Below are 15,902 nucleotides of genomic sequence, written 5' to 3'. Positions count from 1 at the left end.
CCCAACCTCCTTTATATCTTATACAATTTCCCTGGAGACGGCTTCACAGCTACTCTTTTTCTTTCGAACCCCGAAGTTTCATATATTTCAGATTATTCTCGATCATTGAATGTCTTAGGTCGTAACATACAGGGCTAGCCTTAATCTGGTGGGATCTGGAAGTCACCAGGCACCATGCCCATCATTGTAAAATACGGGGAAAAGAAGCCAATAAAGGATGAAAAATAAGATACCACTAATTAGAGTCTTAGAGCACTGTAAATTATCATGTAAATAAAAGTGTTTGCCTCTCAATGGTCCACAAGGCCTCAGCCAGGCTTTAGCCGGTATTTTTGGTGCTGGCGATAGGATCCCACTATGCTCCTCTTTGTCTCTACACCATCTGTGGGCCCTGCAAGTTACGACCCAGCTATATTTCGTGCTGATGATCCCTAAGCCGAAGAGGCACCTCGGAAAGCGAATAGTGGTAGGTCATGGAAAGGCCACCCCACAGGTCGTCCACGGTCTAGATTTACAGGACCCGTTGTCCAGGAGCCTCCGCGCTCGTAGACAGTGCCGAAGAGCGTAACGGCCGGTTGCGCGGTCTCTGGGCAGTGCATGAAGTATGAATCTGCGCTTTTAAAGCTGCCCGAGTTGCTACAGACATTTGAAAGAGGCATAGTGTGGAAGGTCGCGACCCTTACCTGTCTACGGCATGCGCATGCGCATGTGAAAGAGTATGGAAACTATCCTGTCTGGGAGTAGCCGTTAGGACGAATCCCCCTCCATAGGTGAACACATTAGGCTGGTAGACTTCTGTTGGATTGTTTGGCTGGAACGCCGAACTAATGTTGACTTTTCTCGAAGCGTGCAGTGACTACCTGGTTGTTAAGCTTGCTGCTTGTGGCCATTGAGCAGCTAGCTACTAAACTCATGGCTATCGGCAAGCAGCTTATCTTATCTCGAGATATGCCACGATGTGAGCCCTGCCTGATGGTAACTGCGTCATAAACGGGCAAGTTGGAGCCAGGCCCAGTTCACAAGGACAAGCCGACAGCTCTGATCGAGCTCCAACGAGGGGACATGAGGGCTACACCTTGACCATGTTGCTTTCATACGACCATTGGAATCGATATCGGGTTAATCCTCCATCATGTCAACGTCTGTGAGTCTGGTGCTACGGACTTAGGAAAATACTGACAGGTGATCCTAAAAGATCTGCGGGCTGAAATGGTCAGAAGATTCAACTAAATAGGGGAAAGATGGTTCCGCTCAAGCGAGCCATGCGATTCTACCCTAAAGTACACAGAAGGTATCAACTAAGCTAGTAAATGTCCGAGTGTTGGCAGTTTCTCACCACTTAAATACTGCGCCTCCAACGTTGGCTGGTCGACAATCATCGACGACAACATAGAAGTGTCACAGGTGGCCGTATCGCCCGGTGTAAAAGCGGCTTGACTCCGGTCACCTTGCTTGTCGCTCCGCACGGCTCTTCCCAGTGAGTCTGGATAAACGCGCTCCGTCTCGGACATTGCTCCTGCCACCTGTGGAGGGATATATGAATGCCGGGGGACTTGGGACATGACGAGTTGGTTTGTCTCACGGCGTCTCCGAGTCTTCCGAGCCCCGTGCAGCCAGCCATGCTGAATACGCCGCGCCTTAGCCTTAAGGGCGAGTTCTTTCCAGTAGATACCAGCATAGCGAAAATACGCTTGCTCGATCTCGGGACCGCTTAGATGTTTATGAGCGTCCAAGAAAGGCAGTAGCCGAGACGACTCCTCTGGTGACCAACGGCGAAACCTGTTGGTCGGTGAGGGCCGAGGAGAGCGATCTATGCTTGACCCGGTTTCGCTTCCCTCCGAAGATCCCTCACTGACCTGGTAGTCTTCGTCCCCACGACACTCATAATTGCTGGCTTCGGAGGATTGATCTGTGCCGTTGGCCACTTCTGGACAAGAATCCTGCATATTGACTGGAACGTTCGATGTGACATCCCCATTCTGTTCGTCTGGCTTCATCAAGTTTCCTGCCTCGCTGGCAGCAACAGAAGCAACGGAGTTGCGGGGTCTGCTAGGCTTTGGAGAGGAGTTCTGCGCCGCATGCCCAAGGAGTAGGTTTAGCCGGCTCTGCAGGATACGCGAGAGAGCAACATCTTCTTGGAGTGCTGTTACAGTGAATTTAGCTCTGGGGAGCATCTAGGTGGCGGTCCTGCGTACCTTTCATGACTCTTGTTTCCAAGCTGACAGGCGATCCAGAGTGGACCTCAGGACTCCACCTCTAACTGGAGATCTCTTGGATGCGGCCAGGGATCGAGTAGCTTCTGAAGGAGACCAGTCCGGATAATACTGCTGTCTGAACTCGGCAAGTCAATCACTGCTCCTCGAACATGGCAGCGCTGGCTGCCACATAGGTCCGGCTGTAATTGTGCTGGGTCAACATTCCGGAGGACGTCAGTCCATCCTGGTGGCGATATGCGAGCAGGTGAGGAGATCAAAGACGGCTTCCGAGTGCTAAACATCTTGCTGAACCCACCCTCGAGATAACCACCTCTGGAGGGTGCGCTGAGATAGATCGATAATGCGTCTTTTTGCTCAAGTATCAGCCGGTATTTCTGCGATAGATTACGGTGAGCGGCCACTCCCTCATTGCTGAACTGGGGTAACGGCGTGCTGTCCAAAGGTGTGGTAAAATTAAGGTCCGAGACTCGAAAGGTTTGATCCCAAGCTTGATTTGGCTCTAATGGAGAGGCCATCACGGTTCATGGATTTCACAAGCATAAAGTCCTCCGCTTGCTTAGAGATCTAAGGCAATATTTTCTGGCTTAAGTACTTTAGGAGTTAGTGTTCGCTTAGTCGGGATATGGCGCTGGGGTTGGTTTCGGCTGCATTGGTACTAGCCATATATTCGAGAGAGCCGAGACACTTCACGATTTTGTAATGTAATAAAGTCGTGAATGACACATGTCTGTCATTTCCACGTCTGATACCGTCCAGTAATGAGGGCGATCTAATTTCCGAGCTGGCACCTGGGTATGGCCGGCCCACATTCGAATGAAGTATAATGGATGGGGGCAACGAGGCTTTCCAGATTGATCTAATAAGAAGCCTACGTCAACACACCGTCCTGACAAAGAACAAAGCTCGCATTGGATAGTTCCCGACCTATGTCCGAGTAAGAAAGGCACCTGGAGGATATAACGCCTGCTTATACAACTTCGTCCCCTGCCATATCCTACGGTTATGTCGTTGTATTTGCATCTACCTGGACCCAGTCGTTGAACACTTTAATCGACCCCTGCTAATCACAATTAAATGAGGATCACAGCGACTAGAGCCAAACGACAGAGGGCCGGGAGGTAGACCTCCTTCTCGGGAGATTAGAATAGCGTTTGCCCTCAATGCTACCTTTGATCTTTCGGGTTTGGTTATTTTGTTGATACTGGAATCTGGCTGCACCGATGTGCAGGCCTAGTGAGAAAGCTTCCATTACAAACCATTTGGTTGAGGCCAAGAGGCTCCTCACCCCCCGACCCGCCTTCCCTCAACCCAGGCGAAACATCAGGCAAACCCCATCAATAGACTTTCATTACCGGGACTGTCGCAAAGCATGGGAGTAGGAACCAATTCCATTCACCAAGGCTCAATATTATGACCCGTCGTCTCCAATCTCGAGGAATACCGGAGTTTAGGACGTATTATGGTATTATGGATGATCTAGACCCTGCCGGGAGTCCCAAAAAAAAGAGAATGGATGGCCTTTTTAACCATTCCGAATATTCGAGAATCGTCCAGCGGTCCCATGAGAGGGTCAATAAAATGATCCATGCTTGCCTAGTTTTATAACCAAAAATTACAACTACTTGAGCCGGCATATAGTGGCGTGGCTTGGAGACCGTTGAACTTTCCTGTTGATTTATTACACGGTGGACCTGCCGGTATTCTTTCCTGACGGTTGACCCCCCTGACGGCTCGGCCCGGCAGTCTGGATCAGACCCACAATAGGTGGGATACACGCTCCGCAGTGTATTATTACGATCACACATAGTGAAATACTTCTCCGGAGCTCCCGATTTACCTGAACTCGAGCCTTGGTAAGGGCTACTGCGTCTAGATTAGATTTGTAAGCGTGAAAGCTGTCTATCCTTCCAGTACAATCCATCGTCCTCAATGGCCTTCTGGTCGGATAATACTTCTCTTCCGCGTATTTTAATCGGTATCGTCTCGTTCCGTTCGACCTGGCGCTTTAAGCTTAGTGGTAATGAGGGAGGGGGCCAGAAAGTTGGGTTGATGTTCGATTCAGCGCAATTGGTGTCTAGATGGATATGTCCATTCCAACGATTCTGGAGTCCAGCACGGAGAGCGGCCATATCTGGACCCCTTCTCCTTGAGATGAAATAGTGATATCCAAGTTCACCTACATCATGGAGTTAGGAAGGGTATGCCATACACCAATTGACGCTGATGACTTGGATATATACGACGACAGTCCCGGGCAATTAGTGCAGTGTGTTACTGCGTTGTTGTTGGTTGTCTTGATGGTAGCATCTGTATTGGGAGCTCTGGCAGGCGACGGCCACATTTCTATTGGTTGATTGAAGGTGCCGTGGACTTCATTGCCTCAAGGATACATTAAAATAATATTAGATGTATCTAATTTATCTTATCTCGTAAGATCACTGGACATGAAAGGGGGATATCAGACACTGATATTGGAATTCCATGTACTGACTACTCCTTGCTCTATATACTAATGTGTCACGTCAATATTCCAATAATCTAGCAATACCCTGTGCTGAGGGTCTTCTTGAGCCCATCTGCCTTGATATCAGATATGTTGCCACGGAAGGCATAATGATTTTCAATTAAGTATGCACAATATAGCCATCATTATGGAATTTCCCACATTGTTAAATCATATTTTCCGTTCCCCCTGCCTCAGGACTCAGTCCCCAGATGCTAAGGTAGCGCTGCTCTGCCTCCTGGAGACGAGTATTCACCTGCACGAGCGCATCTTCCATCCTGTGAAAGATATGATACATCTGCTCCTGGAAGGGAGGAGAGCTTGCTTAGACTCCACATGCCACGCCAACTCAGCTTTCAAATAACTGACTTCGTATGCCAGGTCCTCGATCTGTTTCCTGGTACTTCGGGTGGGTGTCTTGGCCCGCTGTAGACGTGAAGGAAGACGCTCGATATTCGACGACGTCCCTCCATGGCGTAAGATCTGATAATCTTGGGGATTGATCTCCTCTGTAATCGAATAAAGCGAAGTCGGTGAGAATCGATCCATATTTGCCGCCAGGACCACTGGCTTGAGTAGGGAGTGATTATAGTTGGCCCGACGTCGTCCTCCGGCACGGACAGGTTGTAGAGAACGGTAGAAGGTTTATTATCAGGGATGCGAAGTTATATGTACGCCTCGCCAGTGCACACCAAGCCAGACTCTACCCTAGCAGGGATCATATAAGAGTATACTTAAACAATAATTGCTGCCACAATACGACGACAGATGTCCTCTGGTAATTCCTCGCCTTGCAGACAAAGAACCTCATCAAGGTCTATGTCCTGGAGTCCAGCCCTGATGTGAGCTAGGGAGACCTTGTGAGGCGCCTTGTATTTGATAATAAAGGCCGGAACCTTTCCCTCCGGGCCCTGCTGTAAACACAAAATTTGTCTCCTCGGGGTCGAGAAGTCAGTGGTCGTGTAGCTTTCTGATCTCCCCGTGGCGGCCGTGCTGACAGGCAAGCTTTGCTGCAATTTGCGGTCAAGCAGTTGCAACGACGTGGTTGTATCTAAGACAGGCTGAGGAGTCCATCTCTGCAACGACGTTTGACTCATCCGTCAAGGTGTTTGAGTGATTTTTGAATGTGATATTCCAGTTGAAACAGAAGACTTGCCGAAGTCGGAGTTTCGCGTGTAGCTGTTCCACAGCGGTGGCGACACCCAATCCACGGAATGTCTTTGAAAGTAGCCCAAGTCCAGCTCGGAGCTTACTATCCTATCGCGCGCCTTCTTCCCATATTCACTTAATACTCCGACGCATTATCCTTCATCTAGTAGCTGTAAAATGTCCATCACCATGCAGTTGGAATCCGACTGGCACCCTAGTTCCGAAACGCACATCCCGCGCCTCAGAGTAGCTCCGCGTAGACTCGATAATCCCAGCAGCAGTATCGCATGGAGTAGACTGCCCTGCGCCCTGGATCCTACTGGTTGGATGTAGTTTAGAACTGCCATGAATAGGAGAGTCCATAAGACCACGCTGCTTCCTGTCGGATATTTGGCCCTCTGAGAAAGCCATCCGTTGATGAATAGCTAGACTTGGCAGTGATAGAGTACTCCCGGCGGCCGCGGTCTTATCCGACGGGCTTTTGCGGTGCATCTCTAATAGACTTGGCTGCGGGGAAGCATCGCTGACATTATTTGAATTTCGAGATTTCCTTGTGTGTGACCGCGCTTCTGGAACAGCTCCTGACCGAAATGTTGGGAGAGAAATGTTCGTTGACCGTGCTGCCAAGTACTCTTGGATGTCCTAGTCAGTAACACCGTGCAGTTTGAGCAGCGACCGGAGGTGAGTATTTTCCACTACCACCTTTCGTCCCGCGGCTTGAACTTCTTGTGTCGCCTGGACCCCGAGGACCTCGAACCTGTGTAGGCGTTGCTCGAGGTTTTGGATATATTCTTTGCGGCGTGCACGCGAACGCCGCTGGTTATCACGGATGCGTTGAGAGAGGTCGATATCTGATTTGCCTGGGATATTGTTAGCTCCTCCGTACGAGACTGAGAGGCATGCCTTGCTTTTCATGAAATTGCTGACTTTGGTTGTCATCGGACGTTCATTAGGATGGTGGGTCTCCATTGCAGGTAAGTGCCTCGCTAGACCAAAGATGTAAGATCTCGCCGAGGCCCTTGATGAGATACCGCCTGATAATAACTTTCGTTTTGGTTCTTCTGTGGTAGCCAGGGATACGTCGACCATGGGCGCGGGCAGTCTCCTGGCAAACATAAGTGAGTGCGGTTGCGACCGGGTGATTGGACTACCTAGCAATTGCATCCTATCTCCTTAGTTGGACGGTAATCATATCCGCGGAAAGGGTGGTCCTCTATATATGGCTTTGGCGCCCATAACCCAACGCGCTGACAGGGATCAAATATTTAGCCAACAAATTATAGTGCTAGGCAAACAAAGTATCATGCCAGTCATATTCCATTATCCTTCTAAGGTGCTATTCGGTCTGATATGGCGAGAGCAAACAATATATCCTATCATGTACCATCCACCACCGCATAATAAACTTTACCGTGTATCGGATGTCGCTGCCGAGCCTACTAAGTTGAGCAGCATCTTGAATAGTGTCAATACCCTTTTCTCATGCACCTACTCGACAAAGATGCTCCCAGGTTGCTTGCTTGGTGTAGCCAGAGCTGGGATTCGGCACAACGTGCTACATATATGGTCCATCTAATAAAAGCCATTTGCTGTTTATCGCAGCCGACATCTTCGTCTGGATTATACATATATTTCCGTAAGAATGGAAGTCGGCTTTGCTGCAGTTGCAGGGACAAGACGTATTACCAACCACGGATATTTAACTATATGTCGAGGTACACTCTGTGTTATTAACGTACCAGGGAGACAGATAACCCCGAAGTCACATTTAACCCGTTGGCCCGCTCTTGTCACCCAGCGTACGTATTCGCTTATTATGTGGAGCGACCTCGTATAGATTCGTAATTTGTTGACCAGGTTATATCGAGCGCTCCGTGAACATTATCATGCACGTTATTGACCTTTCTGTTCCCCTAAACTAGCCTGGGTTAAGTTAGTCGGGTGTGGGGCTTGGGCTGAGATTCTCTACTAATGCCTATATGTTACTGTCTGATCTAAACGGGTATACGAGGTAGCCCTAAAAGAGTGACGTCATTGGCTCTAGGCGAGTACGAACTCTTACTCTACTGGGACTATATCCTGTCTCCCATATCCCATAGACAGAGCATATAAAGCGCACCAGGATGGCACAAGCCCTTGCCTCTAGTAGAAAGCTAGAATAAATGCAATATCAAGACATATTGAACATGTGCTCGAGTCTGGCATTATTCTCCCTGTGCATTATCTCTTCCATCATTAGCACAACAGCTGCCCAGCAGTTTCCCCTCGTGGACCTTGGGTATGCGACCCATGCCCCAACATACATCAACACCACTGCATCTGGCACCCGAGTTAGCCTGTACAATAACATCCGTTTTGCACAACCACCCACTGGTGCCCTACGGTTCCGAAAACCAAGCACACCCCCACCGAGTCAAAAGGGTATCCAAGATGGCAGGGACCGACTGTTTTCAACTGACTGTGTAAATGCTGCGCCCGAAATGGTTCCATTCCCGGGACTCAATGGCTCCGCATGGGGACAAGAGGATTGTCTGTTTCTAAACGTGTGGGTGCCTGAGGGTGTCCGTCCCGGGGATAATGTCCCGGTTATTCATTGGTTGCATGGCAGTGCGTATGCATTTGGAAGTAAGGATCTTCTTATAAATGCGATGGGATTGATGGATCTCATTCAGAAGCCGGTGGATCGCTTTATCTTTGTGGCTAGTAATTACAGGTTAGGGAGCCTATTCAAGCAAAGAGATTATTATCAACATTGACTAATACCTATAATAGACTGGGTCTATATGGATGGGCATCATCTCCATACGAAGATATGGATGCCAATGTTGGTCTCCATGATGGTGTTGCTGCGTTGCAATGGACCAAGGACTACATCTCTCATTTTGGCGGCGATACAAATAATATTACTGCTATCGGCGAGAGTGCAGGAGGTGCAATGATTGCACTAATGCTCGTGGCGAACGGGGGAACGGGACCCTTCCATTCCAGAAGGTGAGAGATCAGCAAACTCTTCCCTCTTTACTCAGGCTGACTGTCGCAGGCATTCATATCATCGCCCGCTATTCTGCCGAGAAGAAACGTATCAGCGCGCCGCGAGGAGGTTTATAATCACATCCTACAAACTGCAAATTGTTCATCCCTCGAATGTCTTCGCAATGCCCCATCGTCTCTCCTATTTGATGTTAATAAACAGCTCCTCATCGACACTTACGGTGGTGGCGGCGGTGACACCTTTGGCCCGGGGGTTGGTTTTGGCCCACTTCCAGATGGAAAATACATCCCTGACGCTATGACCATCCTGTTCAACCAGGGCCGTTATAACAAAGGCATCAAAGCTGTAGTATCTGGCAATATGGCAGCAGAAGGATTTGCCACAACACCAGACATTGGCACGCCTGAAGAACTTAGCTCACTGATCCGCAAGGTTCTGCCAGGAGCAAGTAATACTACTGTCCAGCGCATTAGGGATATGTATCCCTACCCAGATTCACAGGCACAGAAAATCGCCCAGGACTGGACAACAGACAGTGTGTGGGCTTGTAATTCGCAGGCTATCGCGAATGCATACGCGAATAAGACCCAGCGATATGTCTTCTCTGTGCCTCCATCATCGCATGGATTGGATGTAAACTGTATGTTGTTTCTCTACACCCTTTCCTGCCGATGATTTGCTCTTTATATTGACCAACTGCAGATATGTTTTTCAAAGACAATACTTCATCCCCAGTCTCGAGTGTTTCCCTTGCAAGACTGTTTCAATCGGAAATACTTAAGTTCTCAAAGGAGGATATTACAATGAGAAACACTACGACCTGGCCTTTGTATTCCACCGGGTCGAGGACTGCCAACATCACACTCGCAGGTTTAGAGACAAGCATTGATCCTTGGGCTACAAAGCCAAACTGCGACATTATTATGAAGGCTATTATGGATAAGAGGAATGGAGCTTGAGAATTACTTTCATACGAGGTCAAACATCTTTGGCCCCTTGGTATGCACATATCCCTGTAGCTATTTCGGGGCCATTCTCTGCTAGCCAAGTTTTTGTTAATCTCTTTCATTGCTGAGTTGTCTAGATAGTTGAATTTGTTATTGTGGGAGACCCAGTCAATGATACCAGTGGCAATGTAGCAGCCACTAATGTCAAGATCCTATTTACCATGATATTGCCAGTCCTGATATCACCATGGGTAAAAAAAAAAAAAAAAAAAAAAAAACCCTGTAAGGTAGAATTATCATATTCGGAAAAGAAACGAAGGAACCTAACATATGAGGTACCACCATGGTACTGGGCGGGAAATAATAAGCCGTTGAGCTCTGCGGCTGTAGTGGCGGCTTTAAATAAGGAATGTGAGTTAATCCTCCGCGATCACCGAGAGCGTCTGGGAATGTGAGAGGAGCCGTCATCCATTTTAAATATGAACGGAATATTGCTATCACCCATCGCAGTAAAATACAAGAGGAATATGGGCATATTTTCTCTTACAGCCCATATTGGAGAGAGGTCAATGTAGTAAACAATGATAACATGACAATGCCACCATAGGAAATTCACGGGCGTTAGCAGATCAGATCACACAGCAGATTCTTGGCAGATTTTCGAATAATTATCGAATATTCGGATACGAAAAGCCTTTTCGTATTTTTGAAGTCGAATAAAGGAATCCTTATTCGATTCCAGCCCTACTGTTGCTATACGGTACATTAAGAAAACAGTGCGTAAGTGCTATATAAATCCCCCTCCTACTATAGGAACGCGCAACATAGATGTAAAAGACTTTCCTAATCATTATCCTGCCTAGGCACCGTAGGCGGGATATATGACATCAGTTTGTCACTAGGCAAGGTAGCTTTAGTCTTGAAAATGGAATGAAGGCTATTTTTAATTTTGGCACGTATAGATCGTCTATGGAGCGCCTAGACTGTTCAGGACTGCAATGATGAGACTACGCCGCCTTTTTCAAAAACCTCTTTCTTTTCTTATTTAGAACCCTTACGAGGTTTACATTTTCGTTTGGCTTGCTCTATATCTCCCATAGTTAATCACCGTTGGTTAGTCTGTCTTTATTCTAAGTCAACAACTTATGCTATAATTACAGTGCCATATTAGGAAGTGAACACTTTTTCATTAGGGTCCGCTATGTGACTTAGATAGAAAAACCGCTCCTGTATGACTTAAAAGTCAGTGTATGATTTTAAAAGACAGTGGTAGATTAGAAGACGTCGTCAGCAATTTTAGAGCGATTGGCCACCGCATGCGGATGTCGTGATGCTCAATAGAGGATATTCTAAGTAGAGGATATAATTAAAAGACGGTAGGTGAGCCGGCTTAGAAAGGAAATGAGAAGGAAAACCGGACCAATTTCTGGGGAGTCAGCAGGAAACTATGGGTAATCAAATTAACCAGCGATCAACCAACGAGCATAGCTGTCCGTCGTAAGTATGACCGCTGACGGGAAACGAATTGTTGATTTGGTACCGGGCTCGTAATACAGTACGTCGTGGTCGAACCTCATATGGATAGCTCAAGAGCTTTTAGGCGCTTGTTGGCTACTGCACAACTAGGGCTCAATTAGTTAAGTGTCGTCTATAAATTGTAGCCTCCGGTATATACCTGAATTTAGATTATAGTACATCGGGCTTTTGGGAATTATTTACTAAACACGGAGACTGCGGGAACAATGTTCTATTGCAGTACACAATGGAAATATATTTTAACGATTTTACCTTTATTTAATATAATTTACTGGCTGATGAGGCTTCTTTAAGCATCATTTCACAGCAGTATTGCTCAGAATACAGATGATAAGTTTTAGCCTTGAGTCAATACCCCTTTCACATAATTGGAAGGAACAATACTTACAAAGAATTGGTAGTTTTCATCTAGGTTGGCTCTGGATGGTTCGTTGTCTTTCTTTGTCTGCAACGATATCAATGACTTGTTACGGGATATGGCTCATATACAGTTACTGGACTACGGGAAAAGAGGGAATATAAAAGAACACAACAATAGAGGAGAGCATGTCCACCCCTTGTATCATAAATCTTCCAGATTAAGTTTGGCATATTGACCCACAAACTCATCGAACAGCTTGTTTAGTCCGAGCAGATTCAAGGGGTCCTTGTCATCCTTTTCATCCATGAAGCACAGCATGTTATGGATGTCAAAACTGATAGCCAGCATATACCCGTATTCGGATTCTAGGAACACCTGTTCTGCGGTATCTGAATCACCAGTCGATTTGTTCCACTGCGTGGCATATTCCTCACAAAAGTGCCTCTTCTCCTCTTCCGTATATTTCCTGCACTTCGCTATCTTGCTCCCCTCGTCAAACCATTTGAACATCTTTTGCATGAAGTGCCCACCAATGTCAAATGCTCTATAATTCTGCATCACGAACTCAAAATCGATCAAGGCGACTTTACTCTCCCCCTCCTTTGGGTCATTCTTCACCATGGTGTTCATGAACTGAACATCATGAATACACCATCCTGGCTTTCCTCCTATGGATGCCAGCTTGTCCACCACTTTTCCCAGTCTCGTCCCAAAGTCGTAGTCAACCAGTTTGTCGATATCGACACCTCCTTCTCTCCCAAGTGCTTTCAACTTGTCCATCTTGTGGTATTTCCTGAGTCCATTGATGGCGGCTTCATAGTATGAATCCACTGTCGTTCTTTCCAGAGACGTCTTTAAGACATGGAAGGTTGCCAGCCCTTTCGCAACATCCGCTCGGATGATCGGATTCTCCACATCCTTCGGTTCCATGTTCCGTGCATCTAGGAATTCATCGATCCTCCCGAGTGTGCCGTCCAATGTCTTGAAGAATCCATAGACTTTGGCTCCTAGTCCGGACCGACCGTACTCGTAGCAGAGGAGCGCTTCCTCATGCTTGCTTGGCGCTAGATGCTTAAAAATATCCAGGACTCCCCCGGTGTCATTATGGAATTTGATGAACACCTTCAAGGTCTCAGTAGGTGTGCCAATAGCCGGCTTTGGCCGCTCCACGGGACAGTGGGCGTTCGCAAATGATGCATGGTATGACATGGTCAGGGTCTCCGGGTCCACGGACTGCCATTCCTTTGTCAGGAAAGCGCCGACAATATCTCTGACATTTCTTTTAGTCGGGACTTTGTCTTTGGGAAGAGTTACAGGGACAGGAGTCAAGCTGGCCATCTTGGTTTAATGTGTGAATGGGTGATTAAGACGGTGAGGAGAGAAGCAAAGATATGTTTGGGGTAAAACATCTGCTAGCAATAATTTACCAAGAAGGATATGTAGTTCTTGAATGTCTGTGTCACGCATTAGCTGCAGAAATCCTTGTTTCGGCGCGAAAGCTTTGGATTTGGGATCGACAGGAAGGGTTTCGGGGTCTCAAAGTTGCCTAGCGCCAAATCGGGGCCCGCCACCTCAAGTCAGATACTAGTTAGTGATTTTGAATTGACCGCGTGTCTATCACTAATATTTATTGTCAGAGCCTATGGAAGCCTAAGGCAGAGACCACGTGACCTGACCACAACACCAAGGAATCTCTGTAGAGTAGATTTAGACCTTAGGACAATCAATCCCATACACGTGAGCAGCACCAGCTCCATCATTTATCAACCTCTTACCGCTAGATTATGCGGATATTCTGGTCGCACATGGGTTGAGGCTATACGGGGATGGAGAGCAGATCGTGGTAAAAGTGGAACACATTTTCGGGGTCCCATTTCTTCAGCCGCTACAGGCGCGAAACTTTGCTTCCGAACATTTGGTTCAGAGCCTCGTCGCTGTTCGCATAACTTACATAGACGGCGAGTTTATTGTAGCCTGAGGTGGCTACATATTTATCTGGGACTGCCTCTGCCATGGCCGCACTGGCTTGCATAGTGGTTGGCGTGGTTCCACCGAACGAGATCCCACTGTTTCTATTTTCTCGAGGGGTAGAAGGGGAATTCACGAGTGGCCCAACGATTCGCACCAGGAATACGCTGTGGCTTCAGCTACAGTGACTTCCTCCGCCTAAGGCGCAGCCACCATCTCGACACTGCTGTCACCACCATCCAAATTCTGGACGTAGGAATCACTCAGCATCTGACTACCCCCCTAGTAGGTCAACATGGAGAGGTTGCGCTAGAGCAAGAATGCTCTCGAAGCGATACCAAAACTAGATAGCATGATCCAAGAACCGCAATGATCTAAATTTCTTCGTGGTGACAGCCCCGAATCCCATGGTGTTTAACCCCAAGGGGATTACGATACTCTCCGCGGTTCACACCCCCAAGGGCGCAATAATATGTCTGCCATCCTACTCCATCGTGCGAGATCAAGATCTCTATTCAGACCCGGATAGCTTCAAGTCGTTTCGATATGTGGAAAGGCGTAGGCATTGAGTTGGGGGAGGGCCAGTCGTACGTCCGGACAGCTACCAGCCCAGAATATCCGGCATCTGGATATGGGTAGTACGCATGTTTGGGTCGCTGCTTTGATTTCACTTTGTTGTAGCCTATTTTGGCATATATTCTTGTGAACTATGACTTTCAGTTCCAGGAGCAACGGGCGGAGAATATGAGGATTGGATCGAATGGGGGACCACCGATGAAAGCTCCCATTATAATCAAGAGGAGGACAGAGATTTGATGAAAAGTAGAATATACATAGACGCTTGCCTTGCCTTCTGTCTATCTATGTACAGAAAGAACAGCCTAAAGCCTCACGGGTGAAGCTTGTAAAGCATGGGTACTTCTGTCTGGTAGGCGTGCAGGCAGGGGTACACACAAAGGGCCTCGAGAGGCAATGCCTAATGTGTTGGAGACATCAGCCAATGATGTGAAGTAAGTCTCGTCTCAAGATTTATCCACAGCTTCTCTATGTATCTTGGAATACTGAACCTGCAGAGACGCCTGGGTCCGATGCTTAACGTGTTTCGCAACCTCCCTCCATGGCCGACCCCGCTGACTTCTCAACTCGAGGTTTGAGTTATGTAAGGTTAACAACTAAAGCCCAGAACCCTTACGGGGACCCATGGGTTACACTCCATATTCTATAAAAAAAGAGTGGCTAAGCCACGTGTCTTCAGTTGGCTCCAGCTGAAAACAAACAGCTGCAGGCGGCAGCTGCTTGTTCCTACTAGTATGGTTTAAAAACGCTAATTGCAGCAATCGCCCTCGAAAGCTGTAATACCCTCCAGGAAGCAAAAGCCAATATGGAGAATCTACGGAATGAACCGCTCGTATCGATTGGGGAGTATGCCAGAGACGGACAGTTTATATGCCTTAACTTTGTGCTCTCGGCGATTCTACGCTGTGTTCCAACATCTCCTTTATTCCGACATCCGCATCGTCTGCAATTACCACCGCTATGTTCCTTTGATTATGCGGTTCTGGCGAGATCTCGATCTCACCAGCCGCGTGCGTCATCTGTCGCTGTACTGGTCGCACTGTCGTCTCGATGAGGATGATTTTGCGGATATGGGCAAAATACCCCGCGGCCGAATACACCGATGACACACTGAACGAGATATTCAGCCCAGATTGGGAAGAAGAGGACGAAGTAGAAGAGTGGAAACAACATCTATGAGGCTTATGTCAGGAGGCTTGGCTAAGTTATATGCTCGTTCCTTTGACACATCTAGAAACGATCGCGTTTGAGTATGAAGATTCCCACTTTCTTAGTGATATTCTGTGTAAGGCAGCTAAGCGGGAGAGACCGATTTATAAAACCCTTCCTTTTCCGCACCTGACAACCGTCGTCCCATATAATCCACAATAAGGTTATCCAATTTATGCAGATTTGATCACGCCGTTTTGTTACTTTCCGGCTGTTCAGATGATCAGGGGTAGGGGTATCGTTGAATTCACGGAACAGAAGAGGGATAGCAGAGATAGGCCAGCATTAGATCTGGCGGAGATCAGCCACACGTCCCGTCCAGTTAAGCAGATTATCGCCTTAGAAGTTTGGTATGATTCTATCAAGCAACTTCAAGGCACGAAGCACACAACAACGGGGCGGCTAGCCATTGTCACAATACATCAAATGGTAGAGCCAGATCCCA

The 15,902-nt window shown here is 47.6% G+C and overlaps 7 protein-coding genes across 7 annotated transcripts; 2 read left to right on the top strand and 5 right to left on the bottom strand.

Moving 5' to 3' along the window:
* Positions 1–1,298: 1,298 nt before the first annotated feature.
* On the bottom strand, positions 1,299–2,731 carry BDW43DRAFT_313462 (uncharacterized protein; the record flags this gene model as incomplete). The annotated part of the gene is made up of 2 exons (XM_032047612.1): positions 1,299–2,174; positions 2,255–2,731. 2 exons carry the CDS (start codon positions 2,729–2,731, stop codon positions 1,299–1,301), a joined length of 1,353 nt encoding a protein of 450 aa, XP_031897727.1.
* A 576-nt stretch (positions 2,732–3,307) lies between these two features.
* Positions 3,308–3,596, top strand: BDW43DRAFT_283678 (uncharacterized protein; the record flags this gene model as incomplete). Its single annotated transcript, XM_032042764.1, has 1 exon — positions 3,308–3,596. Exon 1 carries the CDS (start codon positions 3,437–3,439, stop codon positions 3,593–3,595), a length of 159 nt encoding a protein of 52 aa, XP_031897726.1. The 5' UTR covers positions 3,308–3,436.
* A 1,289-nt stretch (positions 3,597–4,885) lies between these two features.
* Positions 4,886–5,268, bottom strand: BDW43DRAFT_302010 (uncharacterized protein; the record flags this gene model as incomplete). The annotated part of the gene is made up of 2 exons (XM_032045169.1): positions 4,886–5,023; positions 5,056–5,268. The coding sequence occupies 2 exons, from the start codon at positions 5,266–5,268 to the stop codon at positions 4,886–4,888; spliced, it is 351 nt and encodes a 116-aa protein (XP_031897725.1).
* Positions 5,269–5,453: 185 nt separating this feature from the next.
* On the bottom strand, positions 5,454–5,816 carry BDW43DRAFT_313461 (uncharacterized protein; the record flags this gene model as incomplete). The annotated part of the gene is made up of 1 exon (XM_032047611.1): positions 5,454–5,816. The coding sequence occupies one exon, from the start codon at positions 5,814–5,816 to the stop codon at positions 5,454–5,456; it is 363 nt and encodes a 120-aa protein (XP_031897724.1).
* A 694-nt stretch (positions 5,817–6,510) lies between these two features.
* On the bottom strand, positions 6,511–6,957 carry BDW43DRAFT_313460 (bZIP transcription factor; the record flags this gene model as incomplete). Its single annotated transcript, XM_032047610.1, has 1 exon — positions 6,511–6,957. The coding sequence occupies one exon, from the start codon at positions 6,955–6,957 to the stop codon at positions 6,511–6,513; it is 447 nt and encodes a 148-aa protein (XP_031897723.1).
* Positions 6,958–8,054: 1,097 nt separating this feature from the next.
* On the top strand, positions 8,055–9,819 carry BDW43DRAFT_302009 (carboxyl ester lipase; the record flags this gene model as incomplete). Its single annotated transcript, XM_032045168.1, has 4 exons — positions 8,055–8,581; positions 8,641–8,859; positions 8,941–9,500; positions 9,563–9,819. The coding sequence occupies 4 exons, from the start codon at positions 8,055–8,057 to the stop codon at positions 9,817–9,819; spliced, it is 1,563 nt and encodes a 520-aa protein (XP_031897722.1).
* A 2,049-nt stretch (positions 9,820–11,868) lies between these two features.
* BDW43DRAFT_283677 (putative choline kinase) lies at positions 11,869–13,214 on the bottom strand. The gene has a single exon (XM_032042763.1). It carries the CDS (start codon positions 13,040–13,042, stop codon positions 11,906–11,908), a length of 1,137 nt encoding a protein of 378 aa, XP_031897721.1. The 5' UTR covers positions 13,043–13,214; the 3' UTR covers positions 11,869–11,905.
* Between the last annotated feature and the right edge of the window lie 2,688 nt (positions 13,215–15,902).

This window comes from Aspergillus alliaceus (genome assembly GCF_009176365.1).
Source record: "Aspergillus alliaceus strain CBS 536.65 unplaced genomic scaffold BDW43scaffold_38, whole genome shotgun sequence".
Taxonomy (NCBI): domain Eukaryota; kingdom Fungi; phylum Ascomycota; class Eurotiomycetes; order Eurotiales; family Aspergillaceae; genus Aspergillus; species Aspergillus alliaceus.
This window is presented reverse-complemented; position numbering and strand designations above follow the sequence as displayed.

What these genes read in the sequence shown, in the direction of transcription:
- BDW43DRAFT_283677 (XM_032042763.1), bottom strand. Translation starts at nt 13,042, where the DNA reads ATGGCCAGCTTGACTCCTGTCCCTGTAACTCTTCCCAAAGACAAAGTC.